At 36.8% G+C, this 18070-nt stretch overlaps 2 protein-coding genes across 4 annotated transcripts; one reads left to right on the top strand and one right to left on the bottom strand.

Annotated features, from left to right (window-relative positions):
* The first annotated feature begins 1820 nt into the window (after positions 1 to 1820).
* Positions 1821 to 5082, top strand: LOC306846263 (homeobox protein engrailed-2b-like). The gene is made up of 2 exons (XM_079379510.1): positions 1821 to 2323; positions 4068 to 5082. Exons 1-2 carry the CDS (start codon positions 1873 to 1875, stop codon positions 4382 to 4384), a joined length of 768 nt encoding a protein of 255 aa, XP_079235636.1. The 5' UTR covers positions 1821 to 1872; the 3' UTR covers positions 4385 to 5082.
* A 3917-nt stretch (positions 5083 to 8999) lies between these two features.
* cnpy1 (canopy FGF signaling regulator 1) lies at positions 9000 to 18019 on the bottom strand. Of its 3 annotated transcripts, none has more exons than XM_079378810.1 (6): positions 17800 to 18019; positions 16600 to 16708; positions 14259 to 14374; positions 11007 to 11216; positions 10212 to 10308; positions 9000 to 9427 (listed from the first exon to the last, which is right to left on the bottom strand). In XM_079378810.1, exons 2-6 carry the CDS (start codon positions 16697 to 16699, stop codon positions 9387 to 9389), a joined length of 564 nt encoding a protein of 187 aa, XP_079234936.1. In that variant the 5' UTR covers positions 16700 to 16708; positions 17800 to 18019; the 3' UTR covers positions 9000 to 9386. The 3 variants fall into 3 exon arrangements, with proteins under 3 accessions (XP_079234936.1, XP_079234938.1, XP_079234937.1); XM_079378812.1 differs by having other exon boundaries at positions 17949 to 17990; XM_079378811.1 differs by having other exon boundaries at positions 9002 to 9427; positions 17945 to 17996.
* Between the last annotated feature and the right edge of the window lie 51 nt (positions 18020 to 18070).

Here is an 18070-nt window from a genome sequence, read left to right as displayed (position 1 = left end):
CAGAAGTACCCAGAAATTAAAGACTTGCAATTTGATAAAAAGCTTGAAAAAAAAAAAAGAAAAAAAAAAAAAAAAAAAGTTCACCGAACCCCTGCTATTTTGCGGCCAATGATGACCTCACTTAGTGATCACCGTTGAACATTCAGACGTCCCACCAGTAGACCTACCAAGTTCAACGATTCTAAACAAGTAGGCTATAGTATTCTGTCAATATCCCATTCAAAAACACGTTGGTCTACTACATAGTTGTTTTCATTAATGTGTCTGTTAGGCTACCACAAGAATGGTTGCTGGCATGTGTCTATTTTAAACAACGACATTGGATAGGCAAACATAGAATTATCTAAACTTACTGTCATTAAGTAAATCCGAGGATCCCTCAGTAAAGTAGAAAATGAAAACGAAAAGTTGACTTTATTATTCCACGATTTTCCAGGGACGAAAAAAGTGAGCACGAGAGTGATACGTTAGCTCTGCTATAGCTACTCTGTAGCCAAATACCATGGGCCATGCGTCCCCTTTTAGTTAGCCCATCTAATTTGCACCAAGGCCAAAAATCTGTGCTGAAACTTTCCAATAAGCTCACTTCTAAAGTGGTCGTTTGTTTCATTTTGACGCTCCAGGACGCCATGTACGCTCCAAAGATCACTGTTGGTTTGCTTCGCTGGTTTCTTTTAAAGCGCCACAGCCACTTCATCTACTCCTATTTAAAACTACTGGAGTGAATTGCTTTATAACCATTATAACGATACAATAAAGCGATTGATTTAAGGAAATATTTTTGGATACAAATAGCCTCCCCTATTCACATCATAACACACTTAAGCCAGACCAACAGGGACACCGCATATAGCCTATAACATTTCAAATGATAGATCAACTAGCCTATAACGAGGAACGTAGCCTAATGCATGTAAAACATTAAAAACTGAGATAGAAACGGATGGGAAATAAAAACAGTTGTTTTGAGTGACGCATAGAGAGTTGCCGTGCGTAATTAGTTCATTATCGTACGCAGGCCTAAATACACTGTAGACTTATATTATTGATTTTACCGTGAAAAATAGCACATCAATGGTTACTGTGGAATAAGAAGTCTACCAAATTACGAAATTAGTGTGTGACCTACCACTGAATTACATGTAAAAATGAACACACCCCTCCCCCAGTGCGATTTATAAACCATTTAGTTTTACGAGACTACTCAAAAACACAGCGGTTCCACATACAGGCAAATAGCCAAATGTGTTTGTCAAATAATTTGTTGATCTTTTCAGTAGCTAGTGATTTGAAAAGGCAAAATATTGGGATGCTGAACACTTCTGAGCTAATAGAGTACTATCGCTTTAAGTATTGAGAATAAGGAGAGGTTGGGTGCTGTCATTTACTCGAGAGTCACTGGGTCATGTGATAAAATTTCGCTCCATTTATTGGTCAAAGGCACGTGTCGAGGATACCGGACTGCGACGTCACCCGGGGGACTCGTATTAAAAATAAGAACAAAAATCCGTAGTGAAAGTATTCAAGAGCCAGTTTGCGTTCCCTTATTTACTAGAGCAGGTCTACTGCTTTGATACTGCACAGATTAAATTTGCCTGTATGTTTTACGAAGTAGATATAAAGACAATTGCAAGGGGCACACTGTGGAATTAATTTATAAAACTATGTTTTTTCTTTCTACGCACACAAGGCGGTTTCGTCGTATTTAACCCACAAAAGAATCAGAAAAAAGGATTTGTCCTTTTTTTCTTGTTTGTTTCTCTTTGCAGTGAAACTAAGAAATAAGGAAAATATACCAAAAAACTGGAACACAAACATACGTGTGTGCGCGAGAGAGAAAGGGGTTAAAAAGAACATTTGGAGAGTTTCACTATGGAAGAAAATGATCATAGCAGCAGAGATGTGGAGCGCCAGGATTCGGGCGATGAGTCCAATAGGGCTATTCTACCCCTGTTGCAGGCTCCTGGAAACCTACTCCCTCACAGAATCACCAACTTTTACATCGACAACATTTTGAGACCAGACTTTGGTCGCAGGAAAGAAGGGACCAGGCGCGAAGAAATTAATATTGTTGAAAGAGAGAGCCGCTGTCCATCGGCTCCCAGATCAGGGCAGGTAGGAGCTCCAGTGTCAGGGGAAGGAACCTCGAGCCCTCACCCTGATATTACCGAGGACGCACCTCTGAAAACCCGTGCAGAGACTGGAGATCAGTGTTTAAGCTCAGATTCGGATTGCTCGCAAAGTAACGCTGCGCAGACGAAACAACCAATGCTTTGGCCGGCCTGGGTATACTGCACAAGATATTCAGACAGACCTTCATCAGGTAAATATTTATTTTCTCTGCAAAGTTAAATTTATGTACTCAAATATTACCTGTTATAAAAGTGCGCATGTGTTTCGACTCGAATCTGAGCAAATAAAACAAACTGCAGAAATGTATCGATGGGAAGGAGGCACGAAAACGAAGAACAAATGTTCTTTATGAATGTGAAACGGCCCGCCAAGAGTCAGGGAGTTCTCTTTTATGGAGTCTGTTCTCTAAAATTAAAAGGAATAGCTTAACTACGAAGATATTATTATTATTCATTTAAATGTAATTTACAAATATTTTAAATATATAGAAATAGGCTACTGCTGCTTTATGATAGGCTACATGTGTAGAATTATTAATAATCATTTTTATAGCTATTTTTAATATTATTTTGACCATAATAATAATAATCAGAATTAGGATTATTATTGTATATTATTTTACAGGCGTAGTAGCCTATTATGTAATCAGTAGAAAACCCCAAAAAACTACGTTAGTTTCGTATACGGTGCAGTGTCCCATAGTTTATGTCTGATTTGACATTTCTTAAGTTGCTAAAGAAAAGGAAGAACTGATAATGTTACAATTTTATGAATGTAATTATGGTACATTTTTGCCTTTATTTAAAAAAAATGAACGGGTAGTTTTGCGCCATTGTTACTTCGATGTCTTTGTTGATGTTTAATTAGCATATTTTTGACAATGGAGTTGGACGCACCACAGAAGCTAAATGCTAAATCAGATCTGTTCAAAACTAGCTTCTGAAATAAATACGCTATTCCTGCACTTACCGGCATATATGATAGAAAAAAATGGGACAATTTTAGACAGTATTTCTGCATTTCTGATTAACTAATTCCAAATGAAGTTCAAATTGCGCACAAAGACGGCCTTCCGAAAAAGTGGCAACGCAAGTTTTTTTTTTGGTCACGACCAAACTTCTGATTAATATATTCTACAATAATCTTGCGAATAGGCCTATATTAAACCCATTTCTATAGAATATACAGTTTGTGAACATAATTTTACCAACGTTTGTATACAATAAAGCACACTACATTGTTAGCTATATAGGGATGAATATTTGGAAAGGTCACACTAACTTAAAAGATGTAGCATATAATGAGAGTACGTTTAATGGTTCCTTAAATTGATTTTTCGATTATACAACGTGAAAATATTAATATTGAATCATAACAGCAGCCTACAATCGAAATCATACTCAGTTTAAGCTAAATAAAGGGTGTAAAATAGGTTGCGTGCAAGAGCTCATCTCATAGGCTGCCGATCAATCTATTGTCAGCATTCAGACCACGCGGGACCTTTGGGTGCACTGTGTGTAGGCTACCTAAGAATGAACTAAAAATAGAATATGGGTACGCATACTAGCATTGAACGACAGGTGCTACTCTTAGAGCAAGTTTACAAAAACGTTCTCTTATAAATGTAGTTCCTATGGTAACAGAAAGAGGGGAAAGCCTCTTTCACCCCTCCCTTTCTGGCAGTCACCCCCACCCCCACCACTACACCATGCTTCCATAGTCAAAACTAGAGCAGACTCCCTGAAAGAATCATTGATCCAACTCTAAATAACACTATTATTGAGACAGCATTATTGGTTATTGTTGTATTATTTTTAATAGAGACATCATTAAGCAACTATTGAAAATAGGCTGCTGATACATAACCTATTAATGTTATGTGCATTTACTGCACGAGCAAAATATAATCTCTTTCGTTACTTTCTCAAATGCAGGACCAAGGTCGCGCAAACCAAAGAAGAACAGTCCAACCAAGGAAGACAAGCGTCCAAGAACAGCCTTCACAGCCGAGCAACTCCAGAGACTCAAGAACGAATTCCAGAATAACCGCTACCTGACGGAGCAGAGGAGACAAGCTCTGGCCCAGGAACTCGGCCTCAACGAGTCTCAAATCAAAATCTGGTTTCAGAACAAGAGAGCGAAGATTAAAAAAGCTTCGGGGGGCAAAAACTCACTTGCATTGCATCTGATGGCACAGGGACTATACAATCACGCCACAACAACAAAGGACGACAAATCAGACAGTGATTAACGTGAAGGACAGGACATCTGAAATGCAATAATTCCAAGCAAGGGCCAGTGTACAAAATACCAGCATTAAACGGATGAAAACTATATGTACGAGATTTGATTCTGCAATATTATGCGTGTATATACGTGTACAGTGGTGTAAAACTTTTTCAGTTAGTATCACTGCTGTACACTTAGCCTACTGAAACTTCAGATATAGCGCGCGAAGAAAAGGACGCTTCTTTATTTAAAAAACGGGGAGCGATTTGATTGACGCTTGACGTGTTAAATCCATGCTGAAGTCCAAAGATTTTTCCTGCTGCATTCAGGCGACTGTGATTTAAAATAAATGGTAAACGTTTGATCCGATTTAGACGTTTGTTTTCATGCAGAATTTTATTACTGGATGAATGTTTTACTTTATTGACTGGAGTTGTGTTACAGAGACATGGTATTTAAAAAAAGACAACATTGCATATCATCATATCATGCTTACAATAATTCAGTATATTGTATTTAAAAGATCTATGGTCTAAAATACTATCCGCAAGGATGCGACACATCCAATGTCCTCACATTTTCAGGAAATAGATCAGACATCTGAATGCATACGAGTCAGTAAACCTCAAAACCACACTTCTAATGCAAGTACTTGACTTAAGTTGTTGTCTGTTGAATTTAGCTGGGAATGTACAATAAAAGTTCTCATCTTCTTTTTCCAAATGGATATCTGGCAAGTTTATTTTACAGAAGCATTTTCGTTTCATCCCCCATTTACTTCAGTATGAAATTACAATAGTTATTTAGCTGAAAAGCAACTATCTTAAAGGTTATTTGAATATTAGCAAGTCTGCAATTGTCGTGTATTCTCCCCTTTAAAAAAACATTGTGAAAAAGGAGCATCACCACCATTGCCTCCAAAATATTGGCAAAACGTGTTGTAAACTAAACTTTAAAAAAAGACTCAGATAATTATTTAGAAAAAAAGTTAAGATCTGCCCACAAGTGTTGTAATAGGGTATTTGTAATACATTAAGTAGAAAGAACTGAAACAAATTCACTGAAAGACAAATAATCGACAGTAGGCTACAGGCGTAAAAAGTAAACAGACCACTTTATTTTATTTTTTTAACAATAGCATTTAGTGGAACATTAAACAGAGATAGATCATTTGTATAGCGTTTATTTGTGTAGCTAGCAGTTTCAAAAGAAAACTGGAACGCAATAAGATTTATTGTATCACTTTGTAGAGCTAATAAATAATGTTTTCAAATGGTCCGAAATGTTTGCAATGGCAAGTAGCACATGGCATTAATCAACAAAAGGCAAAATAACTTTAAACGGTGAATTGTCCTTTTCATTGAATTAAATTCAGCTTCTAAAAGTAGGCGGGGCACACGGAGCAGGTTCTTTATCTAAAATCAAGTTAAAAATAGTCTTACATGTGATGAAACCGTGATTACGCAGCCAAAAGGTGGCCTTGATTCACGTTCAGCTGGAAAGCACAAATAAAATTAACTTTGGCTCAGCCTTGCTCTGTACATGGTGCAACATTTGAGAAAAACCTCTTAGCAATAGGCCTATTCAAAAAAAAAAAAAAAAAAAAAAAAAAAAAAAAAAAAAAATGTTTTACAAATCGTACAGCCAAACATCAAATGAAAAATTCGTATTAGGGTAACAAAGGTTGAGTAGGCTACATCAAACCAGGGCCACTTTGACACGTACTAGACTACACGGGCTGCAGCAACAACCAGTTTACCAAACTTGTGTATCTGGTAAATCTATAATGATCAAAAGTCATTTCTTTTATTATGGGACATGCTTCACATCTGGTTTCGTTCAAAGGTTTATTTGGCGTCTAACGTGATTTGGTTGCAACAACAACTAAACTATGCTGCAAAGCTAAATTTAGTCCAACTATCAACACTTGGGGGAGTCCAAATGCTGCCAATTTCACTTGTCAAATTCCGAGCATTCAAAAAAAAAAAAAAAAAACGGTGACACTGTTTCAACTACGTCTAATTTACACACGTTATAACCAGAAATACGATTCATCACCTCTTACATGATAGCTACATTTAGGCTAATCCGTCTAAAAATTAAACATACATAATTTTGCGCAAATACTCCAATAAAATAAACGAGATATAGCCTACTATAGATATTGAGTAAAAACTTTGTAAATATGTTTAGTTGGCATGGTTGCACTCGTGACTCTTACCAGAAACTTTAGCCATACTTCAGTGTTACCTGACGCCATGAAAACATTTCTAGAAAAGTCTGAACACAAAAGGCGAACTATCTCTGAGAACCATTCCCAGCATTGACCTGTTCCTCAATGCCAGAGAATCTCATCTGCATTTCTATTCTTGCCAAGCTTGTATGTGGAAGTAACGCCCAACGGTCACTGACTTGATGAGCTTCACTGGGAAGAAAAAGGCAGTAGCCGCTCAGACGCGCAGCGAGGCTCCTGAATGAAGTCTGTGGCCGGGAAACCCCGTTGAAGGTCAAAGCCTCCTGTCACAGCTGCAGGTGGCTCGTTTCATCACCTCCGAATTCAGCAGGGATCTTAAAGGAATCTCATTAAGTGGCTTCATGTCAAATAGAACATTTCTGCAATCGAACTTGAGATTAAATGTTCGGAGGAGATTCCTAGAACTCGCATCCAGAAATTCCTAAGAACTCTCAAACCAAGAAGTCATACGCCAACTTCTGGCTGGTTTTCTGGACAAACAAAATATGAAGCTCTAAAAAGCCTATAGCTTGAAAATGTTTGACGCCCATCCCAGTTCCCCATAACTCACACTATAGGTTCACCTCAGAGGTTATGATCTGGATTTGAATTCTTCCATTTTTATTTATCATTGATAAACTGATAACACACAGTGATACTCTCCTCTCCCTAAACAGGTCTTTCCAAAGTCTGAATGGCTGGGGTTCCTGAGGCCAGTCACTCTAGAAAAGAAAATACATATCAGAACGGTGTTGATCTCCCTTGTCTGCGTATCAGAGAAAGGCCTATCTTGTCCCCTTTCCAACAGAGTCATTTATCTATACTTTTTGAATGCTTCCTAGTCAAACTTGAATATGCAATGAAGAGCTGGAGCTTTGTGGCGGAAATATAATTAAGGCAGTGAAAGATGTAGAGGGTGAAGAATGGGGATGACATCAGGCCAATTTCACACTTGGCACTCGGATGGCCAAGCCAAAGTCAGGCTCTTGCCACGCAACACAGATCAAAGCACACTGCCAGTTCAGAAAAAGCAAAAAAGGATTTAAGTATGCTAATCTCCAGGACAAATATATTTTAATCTTGTTAGAATACAAGTTAACGCCACAGCTCAGCGGTTGAACTTTATAGCAAATTTAAGGGTGAGATAAAATTTCACTTACATTTTTTCAATGTGTATAACTTCAGGTCCATTCTGAGCGACTTGGGTAATTGTACAAAACGGTTAATCATCCAGCTGACGAGATCAAGGAGAAAAAAACATTGCGTTCATTGAGGATATCTCCACTCTAGGGCAGACAAGTAGCTCTAGCTAGCATGAAAGCATTTTGTATGCATGGGAAATTGATGTTTAGCTGTCCAGTTCCCTTTGTTTTGAGTCACAGCCCACTGCACATTGGTAACACTTGATCTGTCATACCTAAGCTCAAAGCACATACACAGAGCTGGGTAAACACAATAGAAATGATCTACTTTGTAAAGTCACAACCAACTTTCTAAACAGCAAGCAGTTTCCCCGAGTAGGGCTGCTTTACATGCACAGAAAATGTATGGAAAAAACCCCCAAAAAACCTGAGAACTGAAAATCTTGCAAGAACAGTAAAGTTCATCTTAAGGTACGCAGCCTTCAACAATTACATAACTTTGAACATATGATGGTCTTCTTCAGGCATTTCATTGGCTGATCTAGCTCTTTTGGGACCATTAATAAAAATAATGTTATATGTTTGTTCTATAAATCATATTGAGTTCTAAAAAAAAACTTTTCTTTGGATTATGCATTCAATTTAGGCAAAACCCTAAAGAAATTACTTCATAAATTGCAGAAAAGTGAATATTACTCATTTACATCAACTGATCATCTGAAACACCCAGGCATTACATTTCCCAAAAGAAACAGGCATCATGTAGATTCCTGAATACATCCTTGTGATATGTAACATTTTTCCCACTGCGCACAGAGAGCAGACTTGTTAAACAATGCAACAATATCAGAGAAAGCAGTGAGCATTGTCATTTTCCCCCTCAGTGATTTGGCTGACATCCATATCCAGACCAACTCACAGAGCTAAGCAATCATGGCGTCTCCTGCTCCTTTACTCCCCCAAAACAGGACCTGCCCCTGTGCAGCCGCCACAGCGGCGCATGCGTAGTTCTGCATGGAGGGAGCTGTGAGGGAAGGGTGCGAAAGGCATGCCATCATGCTTACCCAGCGGCCATGTTCAAAAGCCCGACTTGGACAGACATGGGACATCAGAACAAAACAAGCAGACTGTGCGGTGAAACGATTTGGGACAACAAAGTCTGTCTTTTTGCCATTGCACCTTACATGCCTGTTAACAGTTCCTCACACAAATTATTCTGAACAGGAAAAAGTGCCAAGTATGAAAACAAATGACTCTTTTAACCACTATATTTGAAATATTTTATTTTCTTTTATCACGGGTAAACGTTTCATTAATAACATTGGTAATACCATAGTTAATGCCATGAAACTAAATTGAGGTTAAAATGAACTAAGGAATTAAACATGTAAATTAAATTACAAGTCATCGGAATAAAATCAGGTTCAGTAGATATACATATAAATATCTAAAATAATGGTAATACAGGATGAGGGAGTCCACTAATCAAAAGTGGAAGCTGTTGTTGTACGCTTTATGTCATAATTTTTATCATCATAATTTTGAAGTTACTAAAAAATTCTAAACAACATTTTAGGAAAATACTTGATGTCTTAATGTTTGGTCCGGGTTTTTGGTCCGGGTGTTCTTCAGCAGACGCTAATCTGGAACTAAAGTTCGCTGTGCTGGAAAACGGAGCTCTTACAGTGACCTGGATATGTAAAGAAAACGATAAAGGCATAGAATTACAGAAGCATTTGATACAAAAATGTTATGCAAAAAAGGCTAAGCTTTTTTTTTGTTTAAGCTTTTCTTGCTACATTCCTGAATGTTCAAAAATCTTTTCTGACTGCCACAAACATACACACACACACACACAAAAAAAATGACATTGACAGGTTTGCATTTGAATTTTGTTATCATAGACAATTGTTTGATAGACTTTTGAAATCTTATTTCAGAGTGACCACTTATACATACGCTCTTAAAAAAATTAAGAGCATATGTAAATTGAATTGACATTTACATTGTACATTAAAAGAAGATACTTACATACTGTAATCAATGTCTACATTTACTAGAATTTCAACAAAATGAACACTATTTTGATTAAAAACTCCCAAGTGTTTGCGGAATTTAATTTTATAAAACTAAACTGCAATGCCGTTTTTACAGGTTACAAGTTGTTTGAGGTATAATTCGAAAAGAAAAAGCTACATTTAGGTCATACATCTCATAGGGTTATAAGTTTGATTTTAGAAAGCAGAAAGTAAAAAAAAGTTAAAGTCAACTGGTTTTAAAGTAAAAAAAAAATCATGATCATTTAAAAACTGCATTGATATTTGTATGCAGAAAAGCACTAGAAAAGTGCATTGAAAACTGGAACACTGTTTATGCACAAAGCAAATCAAGACAACACTATGGTTCAGGTTTTCAGTGTAAACATGTTTAACACTAATGAATGAAAGAAGGCATGTCACATCACACGTAAATACCTGATACTTCACTGCACAACGTCTTAGCCACATGGTCTGCCTCACTGGCGAAGAGGGAGATGATATCATCTTCCAACTCTTCCACAATGCTTTCACACTGCAAAACACATTTTAAAAATACAGTTATGAGTATTCTATGAACAGTAAATAAGAAAGAAGCAGCGGCCAATCACATCAGTGAAAATACAGTAACGGGTAGCCATCTTTAGCACTATACAGTTGGCAAGTCTACCATCTTGAATGGTTCACGAGGCAACTTACAGGCAAATGGCATTTAGTCATTTTACTGTGGTCTAAAAATACAGCCATCTTGTAAAACACTCAGTCGAATATAAAAGCTTACAGTATATGACCTAAACATTATCTTTGTATTTAACGGGAAAAAACAAAACAAAAAAAAAAAAAACAATCATGTAACAAAAATGAAATAATAATAATAATAATAATCAACAAATAAATACATTTATAATAAAAAAACAACTAAATCTAAAATTACCGTAGGGCAGTTTGCTTAAGAAAAAGATGTCAGTTTTGATGATTTATGAAATATCTAAATGTAAATGTTTCAAAGGCCTTCAGAAATTAAACTTTAAATAAATTGTAGTGATTTTTTAACTTATTATTTGTAGTTTGATACTTCACAACTGTCATATGATTAAAAAAAACTAAATCAAATAACTTGTATGGAAATAAAATAAAGCTTATGAAAAAGGGGGAAACTCACTTTTTCATGTGTATAGGCCTAATCAAAAATACTAATATACACAATGACAAATATATCAAATTTATACTCACAGCAAACTTCAAGGCACTGGAACTCTCTGGTCCATCAAACTTAAAATTTTTGAAATCGGGAAAATTCACACCATCATTTCCTCTTGGTGCAAATCTCTTGTAGCTCTTTTCTTTGGTGTCCGGGTCCTCATAGAGAGCATAATCGCTCATGCTATTGCAAACTTCTTCTAGCAGTTCAGTCAAGTAAGTCTCAGATTTAGCAAGAGGAACCTATCAGAAAAAGATATCAGAATAAAATTACAGAAAAATTAGTTGACCAAGTTACCAAAACCGAACCTCTCCTTAAAAAAAAAAAAAAAATGTAGGGCACTGAGGTCACTTTGATGACCTTTCCTTCCGTTCCCATCTAAACACATCCCCTGTGCCACGACGCTGACTTTTAACCTGCATCTCCAAAGTTGAAAAAGTAGATCCCCTTGCCTTGGCAACAGAACAAAAACACACTGTGGTGTCTAGACAGGTCAAGGTGCACCATGCTCCCGCCCCTTTGGCCTCCCCCGGAAGGAGAAAGGGGAAAGGGTGACGGGGGGCGGAGAGAGTGAAAAGGCTGGAGAGCGGGGGGTAAGCAGTGGGGAGGGGAGTTGTCAACAGCAGCCAAGTGCAGGGTAAACAGTGGAGTCCCATCCTTTGGTTCTCTTGGGCAGCTCATCTCTTCCACCCTCCAATGATCAAAGCAGGAAGTCTTCCTTGTCAGGCCAGTCAAAGGGTGGCAGGGTTGGGGGCGAGGGGGTTATTGGAAAGAGGACAGGTTGCAGATGAGCTGGATTTTCTTGCGATGTAGATATATCCCTGACCCCATTGTCCCCTTTCAGACACAGTATGGACCCTTCCGGTCTCACTGATTACATTATGAGGGCGTCTCTACCCCCTCCACTCTTGTGAGGCTTGGTGACATAAAGAGGCTTCCGTGGCTCGCTGCCATCTGGTCACAAATAAGATAAAAGGTCCCATGGAAGGACAGCAACCTATCCACACATCCCCCATCTTTTTAATTAAAAAGCTGAATGCGGTTCGATGGACCGCAAGATAAGACAATATACGAAAAACTACGAGCAAGAAAATCAGCAAACGAAGGAGCCGATCGGTGCAGGATGTTTAAACCCTATCAATATCAAACAATGTGGGTATAACAACATCCTCTGCATTAAAACTTAATTATCATATTTGAGATCTTCACCAATTACAGTCCAAACTCATTTCAAAACCTTAGAAGACTTTGGGCAAACCACCGGAGAACAGTAAGAGATTGTGTCGTGCACAAAAGTCCAAAAGCAATAAAAATCTTGCCTTTGGATCTAGCAGAGGATGGCTTGTGTGCCGCATCCTCTGCCGAGTCCTTATCATGCAATCCTGAAAATGGAGGGGAATTAAATTCCTCCCCGTAACAGTCTGAAGGGTTTGAATAGAGGCTGTCAATAAAGAATTTCTGTAGGAATAAAGAGGGGGGGGGGGGGGGGGGGGGGGGGGGGGGCAAGGCGGCGCAGGCAGAGAAAAGGCTTCTCAGGGATGCCATCCTTCACTGAATTCCCATTGGAGAGCCATGCATCATTGTAGTGTTGGGACCCAGGGCATTTTATTTTGCTGCCTTAATTCCCTAAAAATGGCTAAAAAGTCTAAACATGCACACAAAATAACATATTGATTAGAAATAGGATCTGATCGAGAGTTGTTGAATGATTATTTATACATAAATTGACCTTTCAGCAAAGCTGTTGAAGGTTGTGTTTGGTGAATCTGCTAAAAACATGGGGCGCATCGCAGGGGTTCACCTACAGCTTCTGGGCAAGTGAACCAAGCAAAGTATGAAAAGAGAAACAGGGAGGGATTTGGCGAGCTTTAATTAGCATTTATTATTAAGTGAAGTCACTCTCAGGGAAGAGTGTGCGAGTTCTGCTACACTGCTCCTGCTTTGCTTCCTTATTATTGAAGAGAAATGGGATACTCAGGAACCACATGAATCGGGTATCATTTTCCGGCACCACTGTTATGGTGGTTATGTGCGATAAGTAAATATACTAAACATAATTCAGTACAGCACAAAACTGTTTCGCACTTCACAGTGGCATTTGAGAGCCGCGGCTTTTTTTAGACTTGTTACAAGCTACACTGTTTTCAAAAACTGCATAGCACTCTTAGCTTTTTTAAAAATTTGTAATAAAATATAAAAACTTGATATTGACCAAAATCTTGTTACAGCTCCCTGAGCTGCAATTTAAAGCATAACATGCAATTAAAACCCAAATTCCTGAATTCACCTCAATGAGCTGATAAATGACAAATTAAGAAAAAAGACAGATGCATGAAACAAAAAATTAAGTACTTCATTAATCAACTGTTTCATCTGCAATGAAGCAAGACATAACAGATTTAACAGGTTTCTTTCTCAATCCCTAACAATACCTGTAAGGTTTGTGTTTTTTTTTCCTTTTTCTTTTTTTCTCAAACAGTGTACATGAATCAGGAAAATTCAAGCATCCCATTCAAGTCCCATCATCAATTAGGGTAGAGCATTACTCTTGTTGCATTGCAGGCTGACAAACATTTTACCCACAGTTGAAACGGCCTAATAGGGGAGCGGAAAAGTCAGAACTGAACAAACACTTGTTATTAGGCAGCAGTTACAATCAAAAGGGGATTAACCCCTAATCAATAGTGAAGTCGGGCACCTAATGACAGTCCCTGGATACCAGGGGTCAGTGCTTAGAGTTCATTGGGTCTGACCTTTACACATTGACACCACTGCTGAGAGGAAACAGTAAAAATGGCTCCCTTTACTCAAGTAAACAGAACAAGCTTACAAACACCAGGGAAAAATGTAAATGAGCCTACTAGCAACTAGCCTAATCACTAAATAAATACACAAATGTCAAGAAAATAAAATCCTCAATTTACAATTACATCTTAATAAAAATCCATTTTAAAAGTGAAACTTACAATTCAGCTCTTATCTGTATATTGTAGAGTATTATCAGTCTGTCTTAATAATGTAACTAAAAGCTCATAATAAATACAGTGGTAGTAACGGCTGAAAAATTGGGGCACAAACAGGAATGATGCAAGTTCTATCTTCACTACAGATTAACTTTTTCACAATTTATCAATATCAAGGTTGTGCTCTTAAGCAAGACAAACCCCAAGTAGCCTGCCAGAACCATCCTGGACGAAGAGGAAATTACTTGAGGAGACTGTAAATGGCACTGATAATGATAAATGCGATAAATTTATTCTGGAGCACTTAACAGTGAATCATACCTTTTTGTCCGTCAGACTTCCATCGGGTTTAAGTCTGAATCCACCAACATGAATCGTCTTTTTTGGATCAGTTTGACTGATTGTATAGTTCATCTCCTCTGCAATCGCCATGCAGGCTAGAAAAAAAAAAAAAAAGTCATTACAATTGATTTAATCATTTAAAAATAGAATGGTAGTGAAAAAGGTGAAAAAAGGAAAAAAAAAGAATAAAAAAAAAAAGAAAAAAAAAAAGAGGCTTTTTTTTTGGAAGAACACATCTTGACAATATACAAATGAAAACAATGCCAGCAGGACATTTTTTTTTTAATTGTAGCAGCTTACTGTTGTACCGCATCAATATGGCTAAATATACATTTCCCATAAGATAATGTTGTATACCTACTTGTACAGTTAATGATCAGGCCTAGATTTTTAATCATGGCTTGTACTTAAATCATCTGAACTAGAATCAAATTTGTATCTACTTTTTTTTTTTTACCTGCATTGCTGCATGTACTTTTTAATGGAAAAATGGCAATGGCAAAAAAATACACTAGCTATGCTTCTGGTAAAATCTTGAGTTTACTGGTGCTTAGTCATGCTTGCTATATTACCATGGCAACTGCCAAGCCTGGGCGGAGCTTAAAGTAGGATTTATGTGAAGCAAGCTTTGCACCCTTTGATTCTCCAAAAAGGCTTGGTCCTAGCATTAGTTTCACAAAGTTTTATTATTTTGTAATTCTAACCATATTATTCCATAATAGAAACCAACAGGGCTTTTTTGAAAGAATCTTATGTCCTGCAGTGACCAGAATGGAATACACATTTAAATTGTACATTTACCATTCAAATTAACTTCGGAATCCTCTGAAAGTAAGAAATGAAATCTATTCACATACAAGATAGTAGAAATAGTTTCAATGTTGGTTTAATGCTGGCCTTTTATAACGGTGATTCATATGAAAAACTAGTCAGTAAAATTAATAACCTATGAGACATATTTGCTTATCTTAGTTTAGTATAGCTTAATTTAGGATGGAAAAGAAGAATTTAGTTTAGAAACCCAGATTAGACATTCATAATTGAAGGCAAGCAAAAAATAAATAAATAAATGTGTAATAACCTAATATATGTTAAGATGTGGAAATTACAGTTAAAAAAAATGTATGGACTAAAGACCTAGACTGTACACTGTAGTCATCAATGCAACATAGCACTTAAATATGATTATGCTTATGCTGAGTTTTATTCTTTTGAAGAACTGCAAGTAATCTGTGAAACCAAAATATAGAATACAGAATAAATAATACTGCAAGGTGTGATGTATATAAAACTCACAAAAAGTGTGTTATTAAAACGTTATGGAAAAGACCCCACAGTATGTACTATTCCAAATGACCAATCCGATATAAAGCAACATGAAAATATTAATTTATTATTTAGAGCTCACTTCAAGTGCTTTATATCAAACTGAAGCAGACACCGCTTAAAAGCACAAAACACATTTTTAAAAACAAATATTTCCATGACGATATTAAGAGATAAAGGAAATCCGTAGTACTTTTTCATTTTAAAAACTACGTTTTTAACTCAGCAGGCTCAACTACAGTTTATCTCAAATAGAGTTTTTATTACTTTTTTTATACAGTACTTTTTAAAGCACAATTAGTTACCATTGAACATGTGGTTGTTTGCCTCAGAAACTCTTTTAAAATGTCAGTTTTAAAAAATATAAAACAAAGGGAAGGATTTGCATTGTTTACAGGGCATTTTAGTCAGTGTAAAAATTTCAACCTGAGTGAAACAAAAATATTACAAAAAAAAAAAAAAAAAAATCCCAGTTAAAATATTTTGTAAATTTGGTATTTAGCAAGCCATTGTTTTTTTTCTTTTCAAAAGGTCAAATCAAGTGTTGAAAGGATAAATTAAGTGAAAAACTGCTCAATTAGAATCATAAGGTGTTGGACAGAACAGAAATTCCTCAAAAGTGACTGTTTACATACAGTTGAAAAACTCTTAATTATGCCCTTATGAAAAAACCTTGAATATCTTTGTTTAACCAGTCACTTAGAAAATATTAGCCATATAAACGCTTGATCAAACTACTTCATGATTCTGAATAAATGACCATTTAATTCATGTGCATGCTCCCCTTTATCTGCACTGATGTCACTAAATGTTTAAAAACGTGGTGGTGGCAGTTTAAAAGAAAGTGAAAATTAAGAGATAAAAATTACACTCCTGGTAAAAAAAAAATTAAACAACTAGAAACAGTTATTGTAATTACCAGCTCAATCATTAAAAATTATTTGTGTGTGTATGCATTTTATTCGTTTAGAAACTCCATGCAACATCAACTTACCTGAACAGTACAACGCTTCATCCTTCTTTGACTCCGTTGTACTGGACAACATGAACACTGCCGCAAGAACAAGGCAAACCCGTTTAATCCATGGTGACATGCTGATCTCCTGAATAAGGAAAACATGGTGAAGGTAATTGAAATGGCATTATTCCATTTCATATATACTCTCACTGAACATTTATACTGAATATTCATCACAAAAAGCTAATGGTTACCAACGTAAGAAAGCCCAGTCTGAGTGAACAACTGTATAATTGTCTAAAAGATCTTACCCTCTGGGTTAAGTAAACACTTAGCTATCATACAAATATATCCAAATTGGCACCCACAAGTTAGTCAACGGTTTGAGTGTATTGGCTTTGCATAGATTAAAAACAGTGTCTGATGTTCACACAGCCCTGTGTGGACAAGAATATGGGATGAATTAATTATGAATAATGATTATGGTACCATAATACATCAATTGGGTCTAAAGAATGACAAATTTTATTTGTAAAGTATTCATTTGGCATAATTTCTTAAACAAGAAGCTTCTCTGACACAATAAAGGGGTGTGTCATCATTACTAAACTCGTAAGAATAACAACAGAACAGTGTGTAAAGGGAATAAATTATGATGCATCTTCCTCAAGTGAGATTTCAAAAATACACAAACCCAGCAGGAAGTGACCAAGTTATAAAACACCTCAGAGGGAGCATTTTAAAGTCTACAAAGGATTTCAAGTACTTATCAGATGCATCTTATGCATAATATGTATTGCTGCTCTTCATTCAATTAAACCTTTTGAAAACTTTAGTGACTTTTCATAAAGTTCTGAATGAACTAGCGCCCCCAATTGACCAACACCACCCTTTGTCCATCTACGGTGTAATTTCCTTTTAACACTAATGTTCTGATAACTGACTCATCTTAATAAATGCATCGCTGTTATTTAAATAGGTTAGGATGCATTTTAGGCTAAATGCATGTAGCCTATGAGTAGTTGTCACCTAATAGTGCGCTCTGAATACTCTTCAGTAAAACTTGGTGCACCTGCTCCATTTGTTCAGGTGCGTGTGAGTAAGTGAGCAGCTAAAAGAAAAAATAAAGTAAAAAAACTTACATATTTAGGATTGTATAGGGTATAGTGGTCAACCTGTCGTTTTAAGTTTATTAAACTAACACATTATGAAGAGTCAAAGTGTTTACGGTCTTACCTGAGACGCTAAGTATGAACAACAAGGAGTGAGACACGGGTAAAAGTTTACAATCTCGGCACCAGATGGCTTACACAAAAACTACCAACAACCCGTCAGAAAAATGAATTACAAATGCGCTTCCTGTACAAAAAGCAACGACTACCTACGTGCCGGTCTGTCGAGCTGCCACGACCAGCAACCTTGCTGGCCGCACTAAGAATTGACAGCCGCGACGTCCAATCAAATCACAGAATTCTGACTCTTATCCAATGAGCGCAAAGAATGCCTA

This window comes from Barbus barbus, assembly GCF_936440315.1.
Source record: "Barbus barbus genome assembly, chromosome: 26".
Classification (NCBI taxonomy): Eukaryota; Metazoa; Chordata; class Actinopteri; order Cypriniformes; family Cyprinidae; genus Barbus; species Barbus barbus.
The sequence above is the reverse complement of the archived record's forward strand: the minus strand, read 5'-3'. Positions and strand labels throughout refer to the sequence as shown.

Excerpts from the sequence above, each read along its gene's own strand:
- LOC306846263 (XM_079379510.1), top strand. The coding sequence starts at position 1,873 with ATGGAAGAAAATGATCATAGCAGCAGAGATGTGGAGCGCCAGGATTCG. Across the intron at positions 2,324-4,067 it reads TTCAGACAGACCTTCATCAG|GACCAAGGTCGCGCAAACCA; the intron begins GTAAATATTTAT and ends TCTCAAATGCAG.
- cnpy1 (XM_079378810.1), bottom strand. The coding sequence starts at position 16,699 with ATGTCACCATGGATTAAACGGGTTTGCCTTGTTCTTGCGGCAGTGTTC. Across the intron at positions 11,217-14,258 it reads GAAGTCTGACGGACAAAAAG|GTTCCTCTTGCTAAATCTGA; the intron begins GTATGATTCACT and ends TTTTTCTGATAG. Across the intron at positions 9,428-10,211 it reads GTTGTGCAGTGAAGTATCAG|GTCACTGTAAGAGCTCCGTT; the intron begins GTATTTACGTGT and ends TTACATATCCAG.